Genomic DNA, 21,696 nt, shown 5'->3' with positions numbered 1-21,696 from the left:
TTTGGACTTCAGTGGAGCTCATTTAAAATTTAATTAAATCTAAGAAAACTACAGGAAACAAGTATTTAAGTTTGTGAGAAATAAATTAGCGTTCGCATTTGAGAAACAACTTAAACGCAACACTGGATACCACTATAAGATATCAATTAGTGCCCTAAACATGTGCTGACGGCAGTTATTTGACCATTTCCATGGTTTCAGACGACGAATAAATGTCACTGTGTCAAAATGTACTGATATTGAAAACCATCCATGTACAGACCGTAACAGAATATAAATTGTGAAACCAGACATTATCATTTTATTCACTTTTCAATTCACTCGATGATCTTTTTCATACATATCTATTTTATTTATTGTAATATTATTCCTGCGTAAAGTTTCATTCTTTTTGTTTGTTTTGTTGTTGTTTTTTCCCAGTCTTGCTAAAGGCCCAATCAGTCTCAAAAGGCTTTCACTATAACGTTTTAAAAGCAGTTTTGGGCTGATATAGTTTCAAATAACTGTATACGTAAGTGTTCTTTGGCTTATTTGTTCGTTTTTGGTAATTAGAATATTTAAAGCGATCAGCTATGTTTGGATGTGCGTGTAAAATTACCACTTGATTTACATTGAGCTACCTTTATTTTATAATAATTTCACAGTCAGCACTTTTTCATTCATGTGAGGAACGTTTCAGTGTTTTTTTTTTATTATAACCACTTCAAAAAAAAACATGTTTGCCCTTTCTACAGAACATAATATTTTTTTCTTTCTTGGTGCCATCTTAGGACAAAAACGCAAACCTGATTAAATTTCTTCAAAAATCATAGGACTTTTGCTGAAAAGCAATTGTTATTACAAAGATTACAAATGTTTAGTTTATGATGTGAATATTATGCTACATCAAAATCGGGACATTGTACAAAGTCATATTTTGGATTATTTATCAAATCAATGCGATTTGGTTTTCTGACAGTTCACGTTTTCTTTATAAAATACATATCGATGATAATTTTATAAAGGACAATATTCATAAATCTTGAAGTTGGACTTTTAGACAAGGACTTTTTCATCGCGTATGTCCCAAGCAAATGGAACATTTTAACCAACATTTACAGTTTATTTCAAGTAAGATGTCTTGTCTTGCTAAGTTAAAAACTTATAGATGAAATAGTTTTATACGGGTAAGAATGATTTATTTATTGAAAACATTTTGTATTAGACAGCTTTACATACATGTAACACCTGTCACTTACAATGTAGACAATCATTTTGAATATTTTGACGTTTATATCTACAGTGTATATTATTCGTCAACAATAAGGCACAATTCATTACTTCTACGGCAGATTTTGGATCCATACAAATCGAATTAAAAACAACACACCAAATATATAAATGTCTTTATTTGAGGTTTTGGGTGAGAGTATGAACAACATGTTTATGTATAAATGTCAAATACTTCAATTAGTCAGATAAAACTAAATGCAAGTGATATAGACAAAAAACTGTGCCATGCCTATTTATGTGTTTTAACTATGTATTGGAAACAGCTTAATGTTTATCAGTTATTTATTTGCAACGCATTGTTTACATTTTTATAATATTTAAGTAGATTTTAAGAAAAATGTAAATAAATGTTAAATATGATGTTATTGTTCTTCTGGCCTGCTTAGTATCTAAATATGCAACATTTGCATTGGTTTTAACATTTTCATTAAGATATGTTGCTAATACATAAACATGTATACTTACATTATCAATTACTGAAAAAAACTTCCTATTTCATACGATTCCGCATACTTATATAGCATGCTTAAAAATCATTCTAACTCAATGTGCTGGTAATATGAAAGTGTTTGTTGAAATATTGGTTTCTGGAAATGCCTTACTGTCGGAAATTTTATTTCAATTAAGCTGCTGTCAACCACATGCCTTCTTCCATGTCAAAATTGTATATACAACATTTGAACTTATTAAGAAAAGCTTTTCACATGACGTTTAATTCCTACAAACGTAATGAACCAACGTTTTTTTTCAGTTTTATTTCCTCCAGTTTCATCATCGTTTTAAAGAAATGTTTTGATTCGGTTTGATTAAACGATTTACATATTTTTTCTTAAATGATCAACTACTAACTGGGAAAGTACATAGTGTTATAGAAGCAACATTAAAATACAAAGCTGAAAATAGTTAAACTGTCTCGGGCTTTTTCTTGAAACATATACAAACAAATACATTTTATATGAACATATATTTTCTACATTTAAGCGCGTAGAAATATGATTATAAAACATTTGAAAGATAAAGCGTGCATTATTATAATATTAAGTTCGAACAATTCTATTCTAACATGCTTATAAAAAGAGAATTGATAAAAAAATTCCTAACGTCATTTGGTGTATTGACGTCATATCTAAAGTCAAATGGCGTGTTAGCATTCCTTTTGTATGCTGTGTATATACCTATAATCATGCACTTGTTTGTCAGGGAGTGGCAAAAACTCAGTGTTTTTGATGTCTATAGTGTTTTTTAATCTGGATTTGAAAAAAAAACTTATGCATTCGCATTTTATAAGATGTATTAGGAACGAAGGTACAAGTATGTCAATCGATTTATTTCATATTTATATATTATCTGGTTAACATCAAGGAGGAATTAATCATAACATAACATAACATAATCTTTATTTCTCTCAATACATGTATACATGCAAATATGAGGAATTTACAATAAATGATATAATCATACGAGGCTCACAAAAGGTGACAAACAAAACATGCTAATCAATAATTACAAATTTAGAGCTAATGTTATATAAATAACACAAGTATTTTCAGTGAATAGTTAAGTTCTTATCTTTTGAATAATACATTTAACAAATTTACACAATTTGAGAAATTCAGATTTGTTTTTAGTACACATAAGATTTTCTAGTTTAAAAATGTTTGGTCGTTGATAATTTGCTTTTTTCAAAAATCGTTTTCTTTCTTCGTTAAATTGACAACATTCAAGTAAATAATGAAATTCGTCGTCAAAATTTTATTTTGACAATTAGGACAAAATCTTTGGTTAAATGGAGTACTGGACCAATTTCCCGTTTCTATTGGAAATCGATGATTTCTTGTTCGAAATTTAATAAAATAGTACAGTAATGAACTATCTAAATTTGCCAAGTACGATTCAAATCCAAAAGTTCTCTTAATTATTCTATAAAACAAACTGTTACTCGAATTTTCAATTTTAGAATACCACTCATTGAAAAAAGGTCTTTAAACTTTTGTTTAACAGAAAGTTTGAGCCACACAGAGTTTGTAAATGTGTTGTCGAGCCACACTTCTGATAGACCACATTTGATTTAAATAGTTTTGACATTAAAAAACCATGGAAATTTCTTTTTAAGCAAATTATCTCTTAAACCAGCTGTTGAGTGTAGTAAGTTATTATAGACAAGAATTGACAATTTATTATTAGCGTTAACACCGTAGTTATTATATAATTTTGACCAGAATGATATTATCCTTTTTTCGACGTCCATAGCTAGAGGCATTCAACCGGTTTCTCCATAAACAAACTAGTTTGCTGTTGACTTCTTAAATTTAAGAATAATTTTTAAAAACCTTAAATAATGTCGAGGTTACCAAATCCCCAAATTTCTACACCGTACAGTAAAATCGGCTTAATTGTTTTGTTAAAGAATTCAATTTGTAAATCTATTGGAAGATTGAGACGATTAGAATTTTTTACTAAACTATACATGGCTCTTGTAGCTTGGCTTGCGATATGTTTTTTTACATTTTAGAAAAGAACCTGTTTTACTAAAATAAATTCCAAGATATTTGTACTCATTGACTTCCTCGATAGGTTCGTTTTTGAAAGTAAAATTATACATTTGTTGTCTACCTTTAGAAAAAACTACGATTTTTGTCTTTGACGTATTTACCTTAAGTTTCCAAATATCACAGTATTGTTCATATATATTTAATGCTTTTTGTAAATCATCTACTGTTTCTGATATTATTACCGTATCGTCCGCATAGAGTAATATAAATAATTTTAAAAGACTGAAAAGCTCATTTGTATAACTTCCGTTTACCATTGTAATTCATGTACGTTACTATCATTTAAAAAATACGATTCTAGATCGTTTAGAAATAGAGAAAATAGCAATGGCGATAAATTTTCTCCTTGGCGTACACCTATACTACAAGGGAAAAAAATTATAAAAACAAGAATTTACCTTAACACATGACTTAATATTACTGTACAAATTTTAATGACCTGTAAACATTTTCCATTAATATTTGAATTTATCAGTTTTTCTCATAAACCATTTCTCCAAACTGTGTCAAATGCTTGTTTAAGATCAACAAAGGAGCAAAAAGCTTTTTTCCATTGTTACTAAGATAATGAATAATGTGTTGCAAAACAAATAAATGATCTGAGGTAGAAAATCCTTTCCTAAAACCTGCCTGTACATTGTTAATTATTTCATTAGATTCAACATAATCAGTTATTCTTTTATTTAAAATACATGTAAAAACTTTACCTAAACAACTCAACAAAGTTATAGGCCTATAATTTCCAGGGTCAGATTTGTCCCCTTTGTTTTTATATATTGGATTGATTATACCAATAGTCCATGATTCAGGACTTATACCGGTATTTAATATTAGGTTAAAAAGTTTAACATATACTCTTTTCATGAATGGAAATGTTGCTTTAAGGTGTTCATTTACTATATTGTCATATCCACTGGCTTTATCATTTTTAAGGCTTTTGATTGCATACTCGATTTCATTGTCTGTGCATGGTAATCTTAATTTTTTCTCCTTTTTGTTTTCTGTTTTGCAATCATTTTACAGATTCTAGTTCAGAACAAAAAAAATATTGTTATTCGGAACTCGTATTCTTGGGGGGGTGTTTGTTTGTTTGTTTTTTTTTTGTTTTTTTTTTGTTTTTTTTGTTTTTTTTATATATATATATAGATATATTCAAATGTACCGTGAAGTATCTCAAATGGCATACATAAGTCGTTCAACCGTGTGCAATAATAACCTTAAGATACGTTACAATAATATGTAATCACATATAAGATAATCAAAAAATTTGAGAAACAGTGGTTCATTGTACTATTTGAAAAGATATTGGACATTACATTGTTCAAAGCTGGTTTCAACTGTTTCCCTATTTGTAGATAAAGGGAAACAACTGTTTCTTATGGTTGAGTTGTATCCCTTGGTTTGTAATAGACAAAATTTTCTTAGACAACTACTTGACTAGGAAGAAAGAGATTTAAATAAAATCAATTTCTGTTGAAAAATAATCTAAAATACATTGCTCTCCATCTTTTTTTGAAGACATAATTGATAAAAAATCACGCTAAATACATTTTTTTTTAATACTCATTGGGCGATTTCACCCTCAAATGAATTTGTGAGATTTGTCTTATTTGCTTGTCATTTATTTTATCATTTTTATTTTATTGATTTAGTCTTTTTACTCTTATTTATTTATAATTATATTTGCTGTTTGTTGTACATGTATTTTTTCAGTCTAAAGAATATGGATGAGAAGTAAATATTAAATGATATAGTTTCCTATATTTGTAGAGAACCTTTAAAGTGGTTCTTGCTCGCAAAAGCCATACTATAGATGCAAGTTTCTTACATACGTCAAATTAACTGTTGTAAAATAGCTAAAGCGACGCGTTTCGTTTTATTATCATTTTCATTACAGTACGCCAAGTAAAACCATTTTAAATAAATTCAAATGTGAAATGTTTATAATATGTGCATTCATTAATTGCTTCTATTTCAAATCTTATTAGTAGACGAATGGATATTATGAAATATTTTCATACATACTTATACACAATAATTAATGTTTTATCAACCGTATTCTTGAAATGTCATCCATTTTATGGTATACTAAATCCAGCAAACGAAATTAATTTAAATTTCTGTCCGAAACAGAATGCATAAGTAACTATTAAAGCAATAACTGGTATGGCAGATATAAGACAAGAAAACATTAAACAACCTGAATGTACAGAAATATTAATGTCAAATGTCTAGTTCATTATGAATTTTACATTTCATTTGATACAATACTAGCCAGAAATTTTACGATCAAATTATGTAGTACTTTGAATACGTTTGTTAAATCTAAACATATCTAATGACGAATTTGCAATTACATTGCTTATTTCAGTGTCATACACTATTTCAGTAAAATAGAGAAAACGGAATCCATAAAGAACACCCAAAACGAAATATTGAAAATATTGCAGGCTCGGTTTGATGGACGGTACTGGAAAGTGCAAATTACCGTCCACGCTCCCTAGCACCGACTTAGACAGAATTGATTGTTTACACATAAACAAACGGCACAAGCTTCGTTACTCAATGAAATATTTACCCTCGAGCTGGATATTCCCGTTCGTACCGAAAATCAGGGTATAGTTTAACACTGTTACAAGCTCTATGAGATCCAGTATTTTATGAAAGAGTATTTTAAAATAATCGTGATTTATTTTGTTCAGCAGAATATCATCAACATTTTACCTATATTGATATTTATGTCCATCCGTGGCTGAAACGGTGCATTCAAAACACTTGCCCTGTGGGTTCAAATCCCGACAGGGATTTTGGGTTCTTTCATGCGAAGAAGTTTTCCAGCTAGTTTTACGAACTTAGGTGGATCAACTCAGGTACCCATTTGTGCATGAAATAATGTATGGAAGGGCAGCAGAGGTCTTCTTTCACCTCCAACAGTAAAGCTGAAAAGTCGCCACATGATCAATATTGTTGTGGTGCGACGTTAATAGAAGAAAACCGTTAGGGATTTAACAATTTGTTTTTTATTTGCAAATAAACGTGACGGTACTTTATTAAAACACCAATACTGTTATCATTGTTGACGAAGCGAAATAACTCACTCTCGATTACAAATTTGTTATAATTTTATTAATCTCCCTTAGTTTTATGGAAATAACAGTATAATTCCTTTGAACTTGCAATCTGTCTTCTCGCCAAATAATATAGCCTATAACTTTTTTTTTTAAATAATCCTAATTTGTTCTTACTTTTACAAATTTTCAAAAACTTGTATTTCATTTTGTTTAAAACCTTGTACAATAAGAAAACATAGGTTACATGCAAAGTTAAAATCTAACTTTTGATTTTTATTTTACTTTTATTTTCTACCATTTTTCCTACTAAATCAATACCAAGGAAATCCAACTCTTTCTTTAATCCCTTATGTTAATGTACAAAAATCTTAACGTATCACCTTATTCTATTAATTGCCGAAGGATTTAACTCACTACAGTGTTGGAGCAGTACCTCTAGACGCTCAAAGAATTCATGATCACAAAATAGGAAAAACATCGCTTCATACGTTTTTCTCTAGCTTGGTTTTATAGCTATAGACCGTCATTTACATACGAGTACATACATTTTTATGTTAAGTGTATAATAAAAAAGCTATTATCGGATAATCAGATAATATTTAATATTTCACTTTCTAATTTACATTATAGATAATTAAGAAAACCAAAAATAAATGCATCTCTGGTATACAAAACATCCAACAGCGCTTGTTGCGTCTGTTTACATCATTCAACTGGTGTCATTTTAGGCGTCGAAAGTTGGACTAAAAGTTAAGAAAATAAGAGATGAAAGTCAGTAATTTAGAAATAAAACATATCTTGGTTATTAACATTCATTGAAAATATAAGAGAAACCGCCAGTTTAACAATCTGAAATCATGATACAAAGGGGTGTTTCTCAAATTTAAAATAAATTTCTAAGCAATGCATACAAATTATGCATTACACTTTTAATTCACGCAATGTTTTGATCAGTCCTTTGATATACATAACTTGAAATTTAATTATATAAACAGGATATGAAAACTTAATATGTAAATGGAAGTTGATAAAATTAGATTTTTACCATTTTGCTGGTTCCTATATGAAGGCTCGACTTGTACAACACGGAACCTGTTACTATGAATCGACAATAAACTGCAATATATTAAAATATTAGTTTAATTATAAGATATGATAAAAATGTAATAAGGGAGTACTTTCTTCATGCAATGTATTAACAAAAATGTTTGTATTTCATTATGTACACTTTCTAAAATCAGTTGACACTAATTGATTCCGTCTTTGACATATTAAGAACCTTCAGTTTATCAGAAAGATCCATTTTAGTCAATTATAAAATAATACTTGATAATATGAAAATAAGTCACATTGTTAACTACATTTTTTATAATCATTGTTAAATTAATACGTAAAGAAACACAATATGAAATATAACAAAAGCAAACGTTTAACTGAATGAATATTATACCTGACAAATGCATATACATGTATTGTATTTCAATTATTTTTATTAAGAGTATGGCAATTTGTATTTGATTCTTAAATATCTATAAAGTGGACAACATAAAAGAAAAAGATACTTTGGTTAAATTGTTTGCTGTGAACAAAATTTACATAATTTCGCATTTCTTTCTACACCAATATATCTTCCTGTTTCAGTTTCTAATGTATGAGAACTTAACCTAAAAATGCAAGCTGTCTTCGAAATTCACAATTTACTTCCATATTAAGAAAAACAAAACCAAATTCATTTTTATACAATCTAGTAATCGAGTTTAAGAATTGATTCAATCGATTCGTGCCATTTCTGAACAAATTTGTCTCTCAAATGCTGTTGTCTTTTTTCACTCCAATGTATCTTTCATGATATAAATATGAAAACAACCAAATCAACAAGCCTTTGCATCATTATTTATCAAACACGTGGCCACAACTTACTCTGCTGTTGAGCTGTTAATATCTTCGGAATATGTTCTTGTTTTCTTCACCATCACTACAATACACAAAGCTACAGACATGGTGATGAATATACCCAGCGCAGCCGCTAGAACGATGGTTGGAACGTTAAAGTCGGATGATGGTGAATTAGAGATGACACCACTACTAGCGTTATCAGAATCTCCAGTGTCTGTAGATTTACTAACTGGAACAATCTAAAAGAATATTGTTCACTTCAATGACCATGTTTTTCAATTTTATATGATTTTACAAAATATGTACATATTTTTTTTTTTTTTTTTTTTTTTTTTTTTTGTTTTTTGGTTTCTTTTCTCGGATAGCATCGCCAGAAAAGAGTCCGAACATAAATGTCAGAACATTTTACAAAATGATTTAACATTATCACAATATTGTGTACATTATCAGCCAAAACATGATGGACCATTTTACGTTACAATATTTTCTTAGAAACAGAACTAGCATTTTGCGCATGAGCATTCTGCGTATGGCAAAAAGTCTTACAATGTAACAACTGAATATTAATTAGAAAACATTGTTAATCTCTATAGTAACACTCGTGCCGTTTTACGTTTTGTTCTTGAGAATAATAAACACTTACAATAATGGTCAAGTGATAATCATCTGAAGTAAGAAGCCCATCGGTTACATTTATTTTGACAGAAAACTTATCCAAACCAAAGCTTTGAAGATAGGTGTAGTTCAGCTGGGATGTTAGTGTTAATGTTCCATCTGAAATAAAAACATGTAAATGAACTTTACGTTATGAACCCAACAAATTAATTTCACGAATCTACCATTTAAACATCACGACTTTAACTTTATGATTTCACGATTTACATGACATGCCTTCTCAAAATCTTGATCGTGAACTTTGGTGGCTGGTTTGTGCCATTGGTGTTTTCGGCCCACGACACCGTTAAGCGCATAGTCGAGAATTCCTTAAAATGGCGGGATGCAGAGCGAAAGCACGCTAATTATTAATCTTCGCCCTGGCTCCAGCTTATTAGCGTGACGTGCCCCAGCCTTTTATCTTTTCTTTAAATCTCGCTCCGCTCCCCCGCGCGGCGAAGTTTTATTTGTTTAACTTTGCTCCGCGACCCCGCTACAAAGCGTTTTTTTCGCACCGCGCACTCGTTAGCCTGCATAGCTCAATCGGTTAGAGCGCGAGACTTGTAATCTCGACATTGTGGGTTCGATTCCCGGGCTGGCCAACTAAAATTACTAATCAGTCTTTCGGATGAGACTTTAAATCAAGGTCCCGTGTATGAGTGCTGAAACACTTGGCACGCTAAAGAACCAGGAGAAGCTTCTGGAATTGGGGCATCTTTCTGTATCTGTAATTGCCCTATCCTCCAAAAATCTAAAATGACTAATACTCTTCTGGGGGACTCGCCCATATGGGCAACCGGTGGCGAGTATAAATAAACGCAAATACACACACACGCGCACTCGTCATTTTACTTTGTTAATTCTCCACCTTTTGCTTGGTGGGGTCTCTTGGCGGGTTACTTTAACTGCATGTTTAGCAAAACAGAACAGAACAGACAACTCGTACACGTAAGAGTATACAATGCATAGTATATGTATAATTGACGTGGAAATGAGCATCTGAAAAAGTACTATTAATATTTTTATTATTTAGACATCAAATTATCAAAAGGAGTGGAATATTCGGGGGCAGATGTCCATAAAATTTATTTTGGTTAAAAGTGCAAAAATTAATAATAATGATTAGTAAAATTATAAAGTATTTACGTCAATAAGTTCTTGTTTGAAAGATTGTTGTTATTAATTTTCACTCTATTATTTATAATATTACATAATTATTAAACATTTGAAAAGAAAATCTTAATCTGATCAGCTTTGTAGATAATTGATAATTAACATAATAAAAGGAAAACGTAGATTATGATAAGAAAAAAAAATCACCTTTTGTAGAATAAGCAAAATATGTATTTGCCTCTGGAGAATCAAACTGGAAACTGAAGAACATATTATCCGATGGGTTGCCATCTTTCCCGTCAACATCGAATATGTCGGTTCCGACTGTTTAATATATAAATATATATACATATAACTTGAGTACAAATATCAATTAGATATAAAATAGATAAATACAGAATCCCTAAAGAAAGCCCAACACGGCAAAATTGAAAATGTTGCAGGCTCGGTTTGATTGAGCCTGTTCATGGACGGTACTGGAAAGTGCAAGTTACCGTCCACGCCCCCTAGCACCGGCTTAAGCAGAATTCAACATTTAACATGAACTGGTAAAATTTAGAATTTTGAAACATCCGCAGATGTGTTCATATGGCGGTTATCATGGAACCTTCAATGTGACACGTTAGTGCCATTCCATGAAAAGCGGCATATGGTCCCCAAGTAAAAAAATGCGTGTGCCCTAAACGAGAAAACAATGGGCGGAACTTAATGAAATGAAATTTTGAAAGGGGATCAGAGGTTATGAAGCCTGCGTATCACAGATAAGACGTCAAAAGACAAATTTAAAAAGCAGGCAACATATCCTAAGGGTGATTCAACATTATTCAAGTAGGAATATTGGAACCACCCAACTAGAAAATGCCGTAAAATTGAAACTAAAAATACCACAAGCACAACAATAATGTCGTGCTGAACGATCTTCAAGGATCGAAAATATAACATCATTGATTAAATGTACGGGGAGACATTTTACAGCCGCCACACGGCACAAATAACATTAACTGTTAATACAGTAATAAATACAGAGCCCAGAGTGGTTGGATTTGTCGGTATAAATTATTGAATTTTATAGACAGCATTTTACAATAAAAATTACAGTATAATTTCTTTATATTTTCGTAATTCTGTAGATAATAAATAAGAAAATACATAATTCCCAGTAGATACATAGTAACTATGTCACCTATAAACTGATATAAGTTCACTTAACAAAGAACGATCGGTAAAGCGCCGAATAAAAATTGGAGACCAGGGCGGAGCAAATGAGACCAGGGTGGAGCAAGGAGACTAAGGCGGAGCAAGGAGGCAAGGGCAGAGCAAAGAAGACCAGGTTGGAGCAAAAGAGGCCAGGGCGGAGTAAGGAAACTAGGGCGGATCAATGAGAGGGTGTATCAAATAATGTTTCAAATTAACAATTTAATGAAGTAGACTAAGCAGAAATCAATAAAAACATCAAAGAATGAAGTACATCAAAAAGGCAGATACAGGCATTACTGTGATTCTAATATAATTTCAAATCACTGATCATTTTTGTCGTCATAGATAATGTGCTTATAATTTTATGATGTACTTGATGACATAGTTGATTTTCGTAAGCATAAAATGTGTGTCAATTCAATTTTAGATAGCAATTTCAAATAAAGGAAAAATACTTGAAAGCCAGCAAATTAAATACCTTATTATAGTTTGCATGTTTACAGCCTTAAAACTGAAGTGTTAATTAAATGTTCGCATATTTCAATAAGAACTCGAGTTACGTCAGCAAGTACATGTACAACATCTTTATATTGCATAATGATTAGACCGTACATATGTGTATTAATAATAATGTCTTCCTATCAATAAGAAATGTCTTCAAAATAATAAGAATGTCTTCATATTAATTGCAATGTATTCATATTAATTAGAGTGGTGGATAATCCCTTTCATAAAACCCAGACGCCACAAACATGTTTTAAATTATTACACACGGAAAGATTTGATTGTCTTCATGCTTGCAAAAGTGTCCTATAATATTGAATTACCTTCAGTGGTCTCCGAAACAGTTATTGTATTGTCTATTCCTGGTGAAAGATTGGATATATACGGTGCCACGTTAAAATCTGAAGGTATTCGAATATTATGACAATTAAATACTATTTTTTTATTTGGTTTTGAAGCATAATGCTTTAACATAGTTAAATAACTTTTTTGTAGAGATATAAAGCATGGACTTATATATGGGAAGAAATTGCCATTTTCTGATTTATTCAAAATACAATCTGAAGATAGTAGTATTTGAAACCTCTCTAGAACCGAATACGCATAATAGCAAATCGAACAGACCTAAAGGCGAATTAACTTATTAGTGTTTCTTTTTTCGATAAATGAGTACATTCAAAATAATTTTTAGAGTTTGTTTATTAACATGTATAATTCTTAATAATTTAGTTACGATACAAAATCCTAAATTTTATTAGACCACTCAATTTACAAGATTATGACATCTTAATATAATTATATTTTGTTTAAATTTATATACTTTAACAAAATAGTACACACTTACTTTGTAAATATATGTTTAAAATATATTCATCAGAAAACAGATTTCCATCAGATAATCCGAAGTGCATGGTATATGTTGTCTCATTCACAGAGGCCAAGTCGTCAATACAGATCACGTTACCACCTAAAATAATTTTGATTGGATATTGTTAAATAACTTGTTTTTAGAATGTAAATGAAAACAAACTGAGTTTTAATGAATTCGCAATTAAGGCTTGTGACGAAATTTGAGAGAAAGGCGTATTATAAGATATATTTAAGCTTCCACAATCGCACCGGGTAAAAATGTTTTATGTATTTCAAACTACATTTAATTTCGTATTTCTCGAAATAAAGTATAATGACATACTCTTAAGTAGTTTGAAAGGACATGGATTCTGGTCACAAATGTAGAGGACATCGACCTCATCATCTTCATCATCAACAATAACATTTTTATGTACAACATCATTGACTGATGTTTGTAAAACATCAACAAACACGGAATCTGAAAGTGGACAAGACGGAATTACAAGAACAGCTTTAACATAACTTATTAAATTCCATGTATTTGATAAGATATTTACACCAGATTTAAGGGATTCAGGAATAAGTTTGAAAAATATTGTTCATAAACTATTTCTTACGAGGAGTCATATTTTGAGTATTTTGTACAAAGGGAGACTATAAATGCAGTCGATACCGACATTCTCACTGGACTTATATTTCATGATTTTGTATTTATTCGGACTTCATAAACTAGTCATAAACTCGTATTGTTCTCTTGTATACAAAGATTGTATAGTCGATTACATAGTAATTGTTTATTTGCTTGAAAAAAATATTTCATATTAATAATCTGTAGAATTACGAAAATGTAAATAAATTATACTGTCATTTATATTATGTAATGTATTCTATAAAATTCAATAAATTCATACCGACAAAGCCGACCACTCTTGGCTCTGTATTTATTACTGTATTAACAGTCAATGTTTGTTTATCCTCGGTTCCCTCGGAATCAGTACATAATACACCAATATTGTATGTTTCAGGGGCAGATAATACAGGAGGAGCAACGACAGAGACACCCGATGTATCTGAAATAATTCATTTTCAATTTATTTATTCAGCATTTGAGCAATTACATGCTCGTCGCCTAGGACTATTTGAGAAGAGCCACCGACCACCATCTAACCAGTGCAACGTAATTTTACGCTAAAATATACAGCAGCCAATTTAGAGAAGGTATGTGTATATTTCAGCAAAAACATTTTTCTCCTGATTGTCAAAAACCTATCATAGTATTTTGTTTAACATTGAAGGAAGAAGACAAATTATGATGTAAGATAAGAATTTAAAATGTGTAAATAAGTAAGTCCGTGTCAAACATTTTAAGCACATTTGTGAAGAAGATCTGAAGCACTCGAGACCAATCTGCACGAATGTAACGGTAGGGCTCGAACAAATTTCACGAAGTGAAAATATGCTCATTTTTATTTTCGTTACTAATTTGAACTAATTTGACTATAAACAAATGAATTTTGAAAGATAAATTGTTTTTATAAACTAAACTTTACTTCGAGTGATATTTCCAGCCATGTGTTTGAAGTTTCGGTTATTGTTACACAATAAATTTAACCTTCTAAAATAGTTTCTAAATTCTTCACAATTTCACAAATAGATAACTAATTACCTATAATTATTAAGCCAGAAGGAACGGCCGGGCTCACAGAGTCAATTGTACATGTAAATAATGCATCAGTCTGGACAACAAGTTTGCGGAGGGACAGCGGGCCTGGCTTCTGTAGATGTGTAGTCACAACGTACGGCAGATTCTTGATGGATAAATTCTGGTGAAAAATACAGAAACATTCTTAACAAGTATAGGACAAAAAACGTTCAAACATATTTCACAATTTGAAAATAACTTAATTCAATATTACTTATAAAATAATCATGTTAATTGAAATATTTAAGATCTTTTTTATATCAGCAAATTCTGATTAATTTCATACTATATAACTAAGTCATGAACGATTCGGTAACATGTGGTTCTTAATTTCTATAAAGTAACTGTATTTCTTTTACAACATCTGGGGAAAATGTGATCCCTTGGAAGCAATTATATCATGAAAATTTCATGAAAATTGCAGACTCTGTTTTAATAAGAGAAGTTATTCAAATTGTATTTAATTTCAAATTACAGTAGTTTGAACTAACAGCTGACTGCAAGTGACCCATGTTTTACCCAATATTTTGTTTTGATCATTTCTAACAAATTAAGATGGTATGTAAATTTTTTTATTAAATGTGATAATGTTGTACATTGCAGGCAGTTATAACGAATTTAATAACTAAATTATATTGTACTTGTATGTGGAATGAAATTATTTGTAGATAAATACCCGACGTTTAATGATAATTTCCGCTGATCCTGAAACTGAATTAAAGCAAGAATCTTTTGCCTCAAACTGAAAAGTATAGTTCCCAAATGGTGGAATATTAAGAATAAGAAACTCCACTGAAAAAAAAGAATCATATGTTTAACAAACATATATTTAATATCCCGAGCATTTGTTTAAAATTCCAATGTTGATCGTACAAATTTTCCAGTACCTTAGATTTCAGATTTATTCGTCCATTTCAATTTTATTATCTTTAGAACAGAGAAAAAGATCAGTGACAACAAAACACAAGAAGATGAAGCAAACAAACTCATTCACATCCTCTCATGCCTCCTAGCACCGACTTACGCATATTAAATTTTCAAATTTTAAACTTAACCCCCAATTCCCCATTTTGAAATAAATTATATGATCATTAAGTATCAATCCCGTTTGACAAATACAAAGTACGTAAATTTCAAGCCGGGCACGCGTATTCAAATAATATTTTGCCATTCATAACACCCCAGTTAGGGGCCAGTTACACAGACGGTCGGTCCCCAATCGGCCATTTAATTTTAAATTTACTCGCTGTTATGATCGGTTGTAATGCGTGATTTTATTTTTGGTTTTCTGTGTAAACGGCCATCGGTGACAGAAAGCAAACTCAAACGGGGTTGGATCGGTGATAAAAATACTGAAATACTATCGGTTTTTATCGTTTGTAAATCGGAGCTAAATCGGGCGTAACGCTGATTAATCGGTGGTTGATAGCTTAAACTTTCCGTCAGATATGGCCGGTGATTCATATTTGGTTATCTTTGTCCGATCGGCGATATCGGTGATTAAGAGCTTGCATATCTTGTGATATAGGTTGCTGTCGGTTATTTGTAAAATATTTTCACCAATCGAGAATTTTAAACAGGTTTAAAAATCCCAATCGGTAATTGTTCACCGATAAAACTTATCTTTCCGCAATAGCAGTTGATAGGTGAAAACAGGTGACCAATAGGTGATATTGGTGTTAAATACGTTGTCATCGGTTCACTCCATAATTTGCCCAAACAAAAACACTACCGATCAATCACCGATGGCTCTGTGTAACTGCAAGCTCTTAATCACTGGTAACGCTGACCGGACAAAGATAACCAAATATGAATCACCGGCCATATCTGACGGAAAGTGTTAACCACTGATGACTAGCTATCAAATCGGCAACCAATCATAACAGCGAGTAAATTTAAAATTAAATGATCGATTGGGGACCGACCGTCTGTGTAACTGGCCTTAGAACTGTTTTAAAAATCGTCTTTATGTTCCAACCTAAAATAGTACGCCTGCAAATACTTTTTATTTCTGAGCTAAGTTTTCTACAATGTAACATTTGACATACATGTACTTGCTTCTTTTCTAATAATAAGCTTTATTAAGGCTTCGAGTTTCTCATCATGTAAAATTGATATTAGAAAAAAATGTTTTGTGTTGTACACGTACATTTAATATATTTATGTTGTGATATTTTAATAATTAATATAATTCTAAACATTTTAAATACAAAACGGTCCCAAATTTATTTTTTCTAAATGAAATAAATATGGTTTTGTACTCACCGTATGCATGAGTTGAATTTTGTGATACTTTCATCTCAAAGTACGCATCATGGGCGTCAATTCTGATGAAAGTCATGTATTCAAGATCGTGTTTGTCAACGTCATAAACGTAGGCGACAAGAACGGTATCTCCAACTCTAAGATTGTACTGGAAGAATTCTCTTGGAATGCTTAAATCTGACAACGTTGGTGATGTACCTATTCAAAATAAATCCTAGAAATTGAATCGTATGTGATAAGTAGGAAATTTAATCTTGAATTAATTGTTTCGTTTTAAACATCCGGGAAAAGATGTTCTTAAAGAGCAATAAAACGAAAGTAGAAAAGATGAAATTTGACGACAAGGTTATGCCCTTGTGCCCTGTCCTATTTTTGTTTTGGGGTCCTCCTGGGCTCCTTGCCACTGGCTCTTATTGCTGGGTCGGGTGGGGGTTGCGTTCATTGAACGCCGCCTTTCCTTGTCGATCTTGTTTATCATATTTTAGCCTGATTCTTCATTTAAAAAAGAGTGCAAGGTCACGTTCGCCTCCTTAAATTAACAGTAAGAATATCTCCGATCGGCCTAAATCAACATTGCAACAATAGTGAGGAATTATTTCATTCATTGCTGAACGGCATTTAATCATCCCTCAAGTTAAATTAATGAAAAACGTAAAATAACAAGAAAATATTTTGTATAAATTAAATGGCAGGAAATGATATACACAGGGCCTTTCCAAGCACCTGAGATTGAACAATAAGAACAGAAGAACACTGACCCTAAAAACCCAAGGGATTAGTAGAAATCGATGGTGAAGGTTAGGTAATTTTTGGCCCAACTATTATGTATGTACGTTAATCATTATGTATGCTAAATAATAAAATTCTTTGTAAGGTGTATATACAATAAAATGTTAGTTAACTTTAAGACTTAAAAAGGTAAAATACGCTCACTGGCTGTAACAACAGCGAGAACAGCATATAATCTGTTAGAATGTCTGTTTGCTGACCCCCAATTTGCCACACTCCCGCCGGAATAGAACGCTGTATCATATGTTATTGCAAGACTAAATGCGTCGGAGGCAGAACCGTCGCTATATGTGATCATCTCAGCGTCCGAGTACCTGTCAATTATGTAAGTATTTAACTCAATACAGTGTTGGAGCAGTACCTCTAGACGCTTGCAAAAAGTCATGATCACAAAATAGACATGTATCGTTCTTTTCGTCGATTTTTACATTTTTCATTGATTATCGTATATAAAACGGTGTGAAGAGATTAATAAGACAATTTAAAATTTATTCCGTTGGGTGAAAAGGCGAGATTTTAGTATTTTATTATTCAAGCGCCTTTTCCGGTATATACCGAAATACGGTATTTAGTGTGGTGCTCCAATCTTTTTTTTAGTCTCACACACTAATTAAAACCATTTATGTGAAGCGATTTAAAGTCAAATCATAATGTGTACTATGACATTTATGACTTTAATTTAAACTAAAACACATACACTGTTTTCAGCATGCTATATTAGTTACAACAACAAACAAAAAAAACGAATTTATACTATTGGTATGAGGAAAGAGCCCTACCATCCAATATAGTCCGCATATTGTACTGTAACTCTTTCACTAACTGGAACTGGTAACGTCTTTGTCCCTTCTAAAATTTAGAAAAGTTCAATATATAGCAAAGCTAAAAGAAGTTATACGTAGGTGAACTACAATTTCATCGAGCCGTCAAATATAGGTTAAATATAAGTTGGTTTTGATAAATTTCAGTTTTCTCATTCCTTTATAAAGAAAAAGTTAAGGGATTCTAGCATTCTAGAATTTTTTTACATAATTATAAGTCCTTGCCGGACAAAAATTTTATGCAATACTTTAGTAGAAAACTGGTTGGAGGAAAAATTTTTTCTCGTTTTACATTTTAGTTCTTAATAAATGAGTTAAACCTTGAAGCACATTGCCTTACCTGAAGCAACGTAAAATGTATTCTGGCCCATGAGTTTAAGTGTTGACCCTACTGGTCGCCACACCTGCAGGTTCACAGTACCAGGATTCTCTGCGTGTAGTTGCCATTGCTCGACAACACCACAACACTTGAAAAAGTACTGGGAGTCCGTGTGCACGAACGTTTCCGCTGCAAAATTAACACTAAATTATACACCGGGGTTCAGTGTGATGTTAAGAGACAGGCTCATTTGTGAAGGACTTTGTTACAATCGTTTGGTCATGTTATGTCTGTTACAAGTTGTTTTATCTTGCTTTCTTATAAAGTCCATTTTTTTCTAATTTCAAATAGGAATAAGATATGTTTAATGTATAACAATAAGTTTATGGTTGACAATATAACAATAACTTATACAATAGAGATACGAAGAAACAAACACGCTAATATACATGAATAGTACATTTGTAATAGTAAAACAAAAATAATTACAAATACATTATTAAATGATTTCTGTACAAATACTTATAAAATCTATCACGATTATTTATAATTATATATTTAAAAAAAATTTTTATGCTTTAACAGATTCAATTGAATATCATATTTCCTAACAAACACATGGCTATTTTAAGAGTTAAAATGTTTAGGTTTAAACAATAGTAAACTATTCCCTATATAGTTCGCTGAATAAACAGCCAAATACAATGCGTGTACACTTTACATCAAAATAATCTAACCGAAGAAATGTATAAATAAATGCTATGTTAAATGTTAAAATGCAAATAAATATTTAAAAAGTTAAAAGTGCGTGTAAACGCTTTTACTGACGTTTTTTGTCAAACTGTAGCCATATGAGGTAAAGCTTAATCAGGCGAAATGTGTTTCACAACACTTTACAAATATATCGCCTTGATCAAAGCGTTAAAATGCATGCTTTTTCAGTTTTATAGTACGATTGAAAATAATAACAATTCAATAAGTTCGTTAAAAAAATTTCATATCTGTATTTTTTTATTATTATTTTTTAGTATTTTTTTTTGTATTTTTTTTTTTTTTTATTTTTTTTTTTTTTGTAAAACACCTTTTCTTTATGGTTTTAGTGTGACTGCCATTTTTATCGCATACATATTACATGCATAGTACAAACAACGAAAATCAATCAGTCTCTTATAATTCTTTTAAGAATGGCTATACATTGATTCATATGTTAATTGTTATTTTTCATAAATTATATTTAATATTATTTGTTTATTCGTTTATGTAAGTCCCTTTCTCACATTTACACATATAAAACATAAAATTCATAAACATTTAAAAAAAACATTTAAGACCAATCAACTGAGATTTATAAGATACATATGCACATAAGCACATATAACTGACTATTTTTACATGTATGGAGAATTAAATAAAACATAAAGTAAAGCATAAGATTGAATTAATTATTTTTATTTCTCACATTGATTTATTAAATATAAATGAAAAATATTAGAGCGAACTATTTTATTAGATAAATAGATAATAAATTTGAAAAAAAAATACCTGTGTTTGTGTCCACTTTGCTAATTTTCTTTAACAGGGAAGTTGAGCCTGTAGTTGTTCCACTCGAGCACGTCTGTCCTAATATTAAAAAAAAACATTAAAAATTGCAGGGAATTGTATACCAGTGAAATATATATTATATGATTTTATTTACTTTGGTTTTCAAATACAACAATACATGTTATTCTAATTCTTTTTACTAACTTTATTGTATACTTTTTAATGACATATTGAGAAACAATGATGAAATAAAATGCATATTTTCCGTTTTTTTCATTCAACTCGTTTAATACTATTCAAGAAAAATTAACCCCTTATTTATAAAAACATCTTGATTGCCTTCTTTATAGTTATTTCGCCAAGTCGTGTAACAGTTATATATCAAATATTAAAAAAAAAGATAAATGACTAAGGAAAAAGGTAATTATTTTTGCATTTATTCTCTGATCATGTAATTTACTCATTTAATGCTAAATTATTAAAACTATATTTCAAATTAATGTATTACAAAAAATGAATTATTTTCTTCTTTTTTTTCGAATTGTAACTACAGTTTACTTTGTAATGTTGCCGTCGTATTTTTATGTTTATTTTATAAACTATTGATTTCAAGCGTCGCTTATGTTTAAACATATATTTATTTCAGAAGTATTAACGTAACAATGGCAACTAAGCACCAGTTTTGTAATACGAGGTTAATCCAGATAGTCACGTCTATATCTTGGTTACTGCAAATATTTATATCATAATTCTTTTTATAGTAACTATTCCAATAAACATAGAAAAACATAAAATCGTTTGTAACTATTCCAAAATGTCTATAGTTTCACACTGAATAAAGAAAATACACGAAAAGTCTACAAATATCTTAATCCACCCTGGTGTAAAAACTGTAAACAATACTTTATGCTAAATCAGTAACAATATGTTTACATATTAATGACGTCTACGGAAACAAATAAAGCTAGTAAAAAAGTAAAGTTCCGATCAGCAAAAATCATCAGTGTTTATTGTTTAAAGTAAGCTTCACTATGTTTAAGTTTATATTGAAATAAAAATAACAATTATTAATCTTATTTTATGATATTATACCTGAAACGGACTTGAGACAAAATATTAATAAAACCATATATTTGACTGTATCCAT

The 21,696-nt window shown here is 30.6% G+C and overlaps 1 protein-coding gene and 1 long non-coding RNA gene across 2 annotated transcripts; both read right to left on the bottom strand.

The window, feature by feature from the left end:
- Positions 1–7,550: 7,550 nt before the first annotated feature.
- LOC132729264 (uncharacterized) lies at positions 7,551–9,010 on the bottom strand. Its single transcript, XR_009625594.1, has 3 exons — positions 8,816–9,010; positions 7,941–8,011; positions 7,551–7,638 (listed from the first exon to the last, which is right to left on the bottom strand). It is a non-coding gene; the product is annotated as an uncharacterized LOC132729264 (long non-coding RNA).
- Positions 9,011–9,371: 361 nt separating this feature from the next.
- Positions 9,372–21,013, bottom strand: LOC132729265 (uncharacterized). Its single transcript, XM_060714987.1, has 14 exons — positions 21,010–21,013; positions 20,550–20,627; positions 19,029–19,196; positions 18,647–18,716; positions 18,006–18,181; positions 17,079–17,276; positions 15,490–15,605; positions 14,778–14,934; positions 14,023–14,181; positions 13,452–13,589; positions 13,104–13,226; positions 12,583–12,660; positions 10,766–10,882; positions 9,372–9,565 (listed from the first exon to the last, which is right to left on the bottom strand). The coding sequence occupies exons 1-14, from the start codon at positions 21,011–21,013 to the stop codon at positions 9,372–9,374; spliced, it is 1,776 nt and encodes a 591-aa protein (XP_060570970.1).
- Between the last annotated feature and the right edge of the window lie 683 nt (positions 21,014–21,696).

The sequence above is a fragment of the Ruditapes philippinarum genome, unplaced genomic scaffold (assembly GCF_026571515.1).
Source record: "Ruditapes philippinarum isolate M1 unplaced genomic scaffold, ASM2657151v2 ctg1192_1_1_1_1, whole genome shotgun sequence".
NCBI lineage: Eukaryota > Metazoa > Mollusca > Bivalvia > Venerida > Veneridae > Ruditapes > Ruditapes philippinarum.
The sequence above is the reverse complement of the archived record's forward strand: the minus strand, read 5'-3'. Positions and strand labels throughout refer to the sequence as shown.